This window comes from Morone saxatilis, unplaced genomic scaffold, assembly GCF_004916995.1.
Source record: "Morone saxatilis isolate NCDOM2014 unplaced genomic scaffold, NCSU_SB_2.0 Contig21, whole genome shotgun sequence".
Taxonomy (NCBI): domain Eukaryota; kingdom Metazoa; phylum Chordata; class Actinopteri; family Moronidae; genus Morone; species Morone saxatilis.
Genome location: NW_023339774.1, coordinates 6,862,729 through 6,868,536, shown reverse-complemented (window position 1 = coordinate 6,868,536; position 5,808 = coordinate 6,862,729). Strand labels below are relative to the sequence as shown.

The 5,808-nt window shown below is 32.9% G+C and overlaps 1 protein-coding gene across 1 annotated transcript in view; it reads left to right on the top strand.

Annotated features, from left to right (window-relative positions):
* si:busm1-57f23.1 (uncharacterized protein LOC368621 homolog) overlaps positions 1–727 on the top strand; it is a 3,971-nt gene extending 3,244 nt beyond the window's left edge. The window contains exons 4-5 of the mRNA XM_035667474.1: positions 53–181; positions 438–727. Coding sequence (XP_035523367.1) covers positions 53–181; positions 438–530 — 222 coding nt within the window. The 3' untranslated portion in view covers positions 531–727. The remainder of the gene's footprint in view (positions 1–52; positions 182–437) is intronic.
* Positions 728–5,808: the final 5,081 nt, after the last annotated feature.

Genomic DNA, 5,808 nt, shown 5'->3' with positions numbered 1-5,808 from the left:
AACACACCACATCACCAGCAATCGTATTATAATGTCACAACATCTAATAGCTCTTCTCTCTGTCTGCTCTTCTTATCAGGTGACCAATGTGATCAACTTTAAGATCGATGCAGTCCTGGCAAAAACCAAATGTCTCAAGTCTGAAAACCACGACTTGAACAGCTGTAGTCTTGAGAAAAAGGTAAATCTGTTTGTATTTGTTTATAAAGGTATTTTTAACTCAACAATTCTTTTTCACAATGTTTTAAAGATAATGTAAAGCAACACATCCAGCCTTAGCTCCATTTTTTCCTCTCAACATTTACATTCAAGATTTTCTGTCCGTATTTAGTTTAAAGGCTAAAATTTACCTATTACCTTTTACAGTAACTTAGATTTCAGAGATTTTAGATTTCCCAATTCCTATATAATAATTATTGTTGTTTCCCCCTCCGCAGCATGTGAAGTGCCATTTTGTGGTGGCGTTTGACCCCCGCAACAACGAACACAAGCTGAAGACACACAACTGCAATAAACTGAAGAAGGTCTAACTTTTTAATAGGCTTAACTTTTTATAGTTTAGCTCTATAACTTTGACTACCTTATTGCATTTTGATAAAATATTGAAGTTTTTAAATGTTTTGCAGCTGATTTTAATTGGTGGATGTGTGGTATGATCGACAATATGATGGACAACTTATAACAATGACAAAATGTGGTCTCAATAAAAATAATTTGGGAAAGGTGACCAAGAGCAGATGTTGATTTTTGTTATAATACTACAACAATAATATGAATAATATTAATGAATCATAGGATCTTTTGAAGCAGAGTTGTCTTCATTTTCTTTCAAATGTCTAAAAAGAAAGAAAGAGATCCGTCACCACAAAGTACCCAGGGTTCATTTATCCTGCTTTGCGACTTCAAGGAATTAATCTGTTCTCAAGTTTAGTCTGAAGGATGTTGGATTCATACTCACTGTATTAATATAACCTATTGATCCTGAGGATATCAATATCAGACATATCATCCCATTGTCCAACTGGCACAGAGGAATCTGGAATGGGAGTAATGGTGTCTGCTCCATACACTGATTTGAAGGCAGTCCTAGAGAAAAAAAAGAAAGAAAAACATATAAAATGCGCACATAAACATTCTACTAAACTATTGTGGTTTAGCTTCAAGATCTTTACACCTTTTCTATCTATAATGCCAAAAAGAAAATGTGCTGCAAAACCCATGCATGGCTAGAAATTAAATATTAAAGCTCCACTATTCAGTATTTATATATAACCAATGGAATAAATGGCAAAGTGTAACATGAGAGGTGTCATTTATAGTGATTATTCCACAGAGCATTATCACCCAACTACAGATCCCCTCAGCTCTATAGAGCGTTTTAACTTCTTTCAGCACTTTGTTTTGATTTTACGACCAAAACGTTACTGTTATGGTACAGTCTCAGCACTCTCATCAACATGAAAAATTAAAAATTAAAATAGAATATCTCTCTAAGAATAGCACTGTTAATGCATAATAGAAGAATAGTCAAATTGTGTGTTCAAGTTGTCGATGTCTATTTGGTTGAAGTTGACAGCATGTACTGCAGAATAAAACAATATGAGTTCCAAAATTTGAGTGTTCATGAATGAGCCTCAAAATTATCCTACAGTAGGATTTCTGGTACAGCCTCATTTACTTCCAGTGTGCATTTAGAAAGGAAATGGTCTAAGAAAACCCCAGCAACACTATGATAGAGATAATACAAGTACTTTTTATTTTACTACAAGCTTTTGTAAGCGTTTTATATAAAAGATAAAAAATGATAAATATTTGAAAAGTACAAGTTAGGTCAGAATTAGCATTTTTATGCACTTACCTACTGGGATAATTTCCCAGCTGATCCCTAAATAATGGTCCCTGTCACTCCTAGTATGCTCATGGTGGAAGCCAAGTGCAGTAAGGAGCTTGTGCTGAATGATCCAATGCACCTACAGAGAAACAAAGTACATAAGGACATAATCAGTAAATATTAACACAAGTACATTTTTTACTTTTATACGTTTATTTAGTTCCCTGGTATATATTCTTTGTATGCCCTCAAATATTTGTTGTATTATGTCAGTTCTTTTAAATAGCCCAAAATCACATCATTAATCATGTTACTTTTATCATTTGCTTATTGTGTGGTTTGTTTGCCAATATCTTATTTATTTTTCCCGTTCCTGCCAACATATAATTTTAAAATGGATGTGTGTTAATAACACACCTTGCTATAAGTATATTTTTAGAGATGTCATATTGTCAGTCGCTTGTTGTTGTTAGAATCAATGAAGTGGGTCTACGGGCTCATAAAGCCCTACATGGCCATTTAGGACGTTTTTCTTAAAATAGTTGAGAATGAGTTGAGATCATTGTTTTTATTGAGTTCACAACTCTGGATGCTTGGAGCAGGCTGCAATTTCTCAAGATTGTATCACTTGTCATTGCCTTTCTTTTAAATAATACAATTCAATCATTAAAAAAAATCAAGTAAACCAGTTATAGAGTGATGTAATTGTCTTGGCATATATCTTACCAGGGTATTATTTTGAACTGAAAGGCCCAGCAGCAGGTCCAGGGCAGCAGAGGAAAGACTCAGGTCCATCTTCCTAATGTGACGTCAAAAACTCTATGGGTGGAGACGCTTTTATACAGAATGGAATTGTAAACAGGCCTACTGTAAAGGCAATACACTGACCCGTAAACAGGTTTTGAAGCAAGGATAAGCACCTGCGGGAAACTCCCTGAACCTTTTCAGGTGGCTGTCAGGCAAAACTTTGCAAATTAAAGATAAAAAGCTCTAGGCCTTAAATGAAAACATACCTTTATACATACGGCATGTGTATATGATGGATTTCTCTGTCAGAGAGCAGTGATAATGCATTGTACTTATAAGAACAAGCTGCTCTTATTTACTTAAGTCATTTGATTGACATGTTGAGAAAGAAGAACTAATCCACTGTGAACACACAAAGCAAAAACCTTTTTCAGTGTATAGAGAAAGGACCAGTTTCCCAAGGTTCTAAATTACCCATAATAATTACCTTTATTACATTGAACATACAAAATACACATCTTAACAAGTTAATTAGTCTCACTGAACAGTAAAGAAGGCATTTTCATATCAAAGCCCACTTGACAAAAAGTCAGTAAAAGGGAAAACTAATTTGCAAGCAAAGAGACAGAATTGTCTTTTAAGATGGGGATCACTAAACCAATGTCTGTGGATCTCTGCCACAGCTACAAAGTCATGCCATGCCACACTCTCTTTCCATTTCTAAAAAGGGATACCACTGGGCTCCTTGGCGGACATCATATGGAAACTCTCTCCTTCAATAAAACAACTAGTTACAATTTATTCTCATTTTGGTCAGTTGTCATGAGTAAAATTACACTCAGTGCTGGGTAATATGAGGCTGTCTGGTGGGCTGGCAAGCGTTTATAAAGCCTTTGCCACTGAACAGCCCAGCATTGCTCACTCTACACTACACCATTATTTAACTGCTATGACAGTGTTTTCCACAGTAGGCAGTAAGGCCTCGCTGTTTCAACACACACACAACAAACACACAAACACAAACAACACACAACACACCAGCAACACAGCACAAAACACAAATACATATCTTTTTTTACATTCAGTTTTACCACCTTTACGTCCTAAGGTTAGCTTTTTTAGAGATTTGGAACAAAATCAAAAATTCTTAAAATTTATATAAGAAGATATAACGCAATTTGAGGGCGGTGAGGCGCAGACGGTTTGTGGGCGAAGGTGAAAGAACACAAACTGGGGACAGAAGGCCTGCTGGGGAAACAGAGAAGGAAAGGCAGGGTTTGGAAAGGTCGCATAAAATGCAGGGAGTTCTGGGGAAATGAAGAAAGTCTTGAAGGCTTTGGAAGGGAGGGAATAAGAGGGATTTTTTTCTTCATGAAAAGCAAAGATGCAAAACCACGTTTCGGCGAAAAAATGGCAAAAGGATGGGACTCAGTTAACAATCCCAAGCGGCTTTTTAAATCTTCCAATTATGAAAAAAAATCTTTTTTCAAAGTTAAAGAAATGGTTTGGCCGAGTTCCAGAAGGTTAAAAAAAAAAAAAAAACTGGTTAAAACCAATTGCAATAACAATACCCTAAGAAAAAACGGAAATCAAACAGCAAACATGAAAAAAAAATTTGAAAAAAAAAATTGAAAGGTTTACACTTTTAAAATTTCTTGTTTAACACCATAATTCTTTTCCCTATTCAAATTGTAAACCAAGAGAATTGATTGTTTCATCTTTCATTTGCTTTTTTTCTTTGATTATTTAATAGTATTTTTAAATTTTTAATTCTAATTTTTTTGTGGCAAAAAAGGGAAAAACTATTCGCGAATTCGTAGTAACCAAGAGAGAAACCCTAAAAAGGAATAAACATAATTTCCATTGTTGTTTTAAGTCTAAATTTAAAGTTCAATTTAACCCATTTAAATTCGTTAAATTTTAATCAATTTGTTAATTTTTTTGTTTGTTTTTTTTCTTTTTGTATAAGATTCAATTAATTTGAATTACTTTAATTTTGGACCCTGAGGAAATACGCTGTTAACTTTTTTGGTATAGCTCATCAAATAATCACACAAACAAATTTGAAAAGAAGGTTTTTCAAAAAATAAATGGGGTCCACAACAATTTATTTATTTTATGAAAAAAAACAACAACAACAACTTGAAAAAAAATTATATTAATCAGTTATTTTTTACAAGCAGCTTAACCACATTTTTTAAATTTTTTTGAGCTAAATTTACAAGTTTTTTAAAAAAGAATTAAGCCCAAAAAAATTCAAATTTATTTCCCCCAAAAACACAAAAAAACTTTTTTGCACTTTTAACCTTTTTGTTTTCCATTTTTTATTTTAAAGTTTTAAAAAGACTTTTGTAAAAAAAAAATTTTTCATCCAACAGTTTTTTACTTTTTCGTTACAATTCCTTGACGGTGGGTGCTGGCAATGAAAAATTGAAAAAACTCGGGGTTTTTTCCTGATTTTGTTTAAACGTTTTGGGACTAAAAGAAAAAAAAAAAAAAATCAAAAAAGCCCAAAGTTTCAAATTCAAAAAAACGCTGGTTCTTTAATGTTTGAAAATTTTTGTTGAAAAAAAAACCGTTCCTTTAAACAAAATTTTATAGATAATAAAATGAGAGAAAAAGAGAATAATAGATATATATAGGCTTTTGGTGGGTTTTTTTTTACCTTGAAAAACACAAACAAAACAAAAAAACAGCACACAAACGTAACAAAAATATAAAGATACTATGAAAATTAAGTAAAAGGCAATAAAGCAAAATTAATTTAAAAGCTATTTGAACAACTTATTTTACACACAAAAAGAAAAATAAAAAAAAATCCACTTTCTATATGGAACTTTTCTTGCCCTTGCCATGAAAAACCCTCTGTTAACGTTTTTTTTTTTTGTTTTCTCCCTTCCCTTTCTTCTGAAAAGTATTTTTCAGTAAGAAAAAAAACCCTTGCTCGCCAAAGGATAGGAAAAAAGTTTTCCAAAAGTTTTCCAAAAGAAATTACCTGGGCTTTACCTTGAAAAAAAAAAGAAAAGGTTGCAAAAGAAAAAGAAAGCGGACACCAGGCAGAAGGGAAAAGAAGGGAAGAGGAAGAAGGAGAAGGAAAGAGGGAAAGGAGAAGGAGAGAGGCAAAACAGATTAAAGGTTTTTCAATTTGAATTCTAGGGGTTAAAGGTTAATATTAAAGATTTTGTTTTTTGGAAAAAAAAGAACCTTTAAGCAAAACACGAAAAACCAGA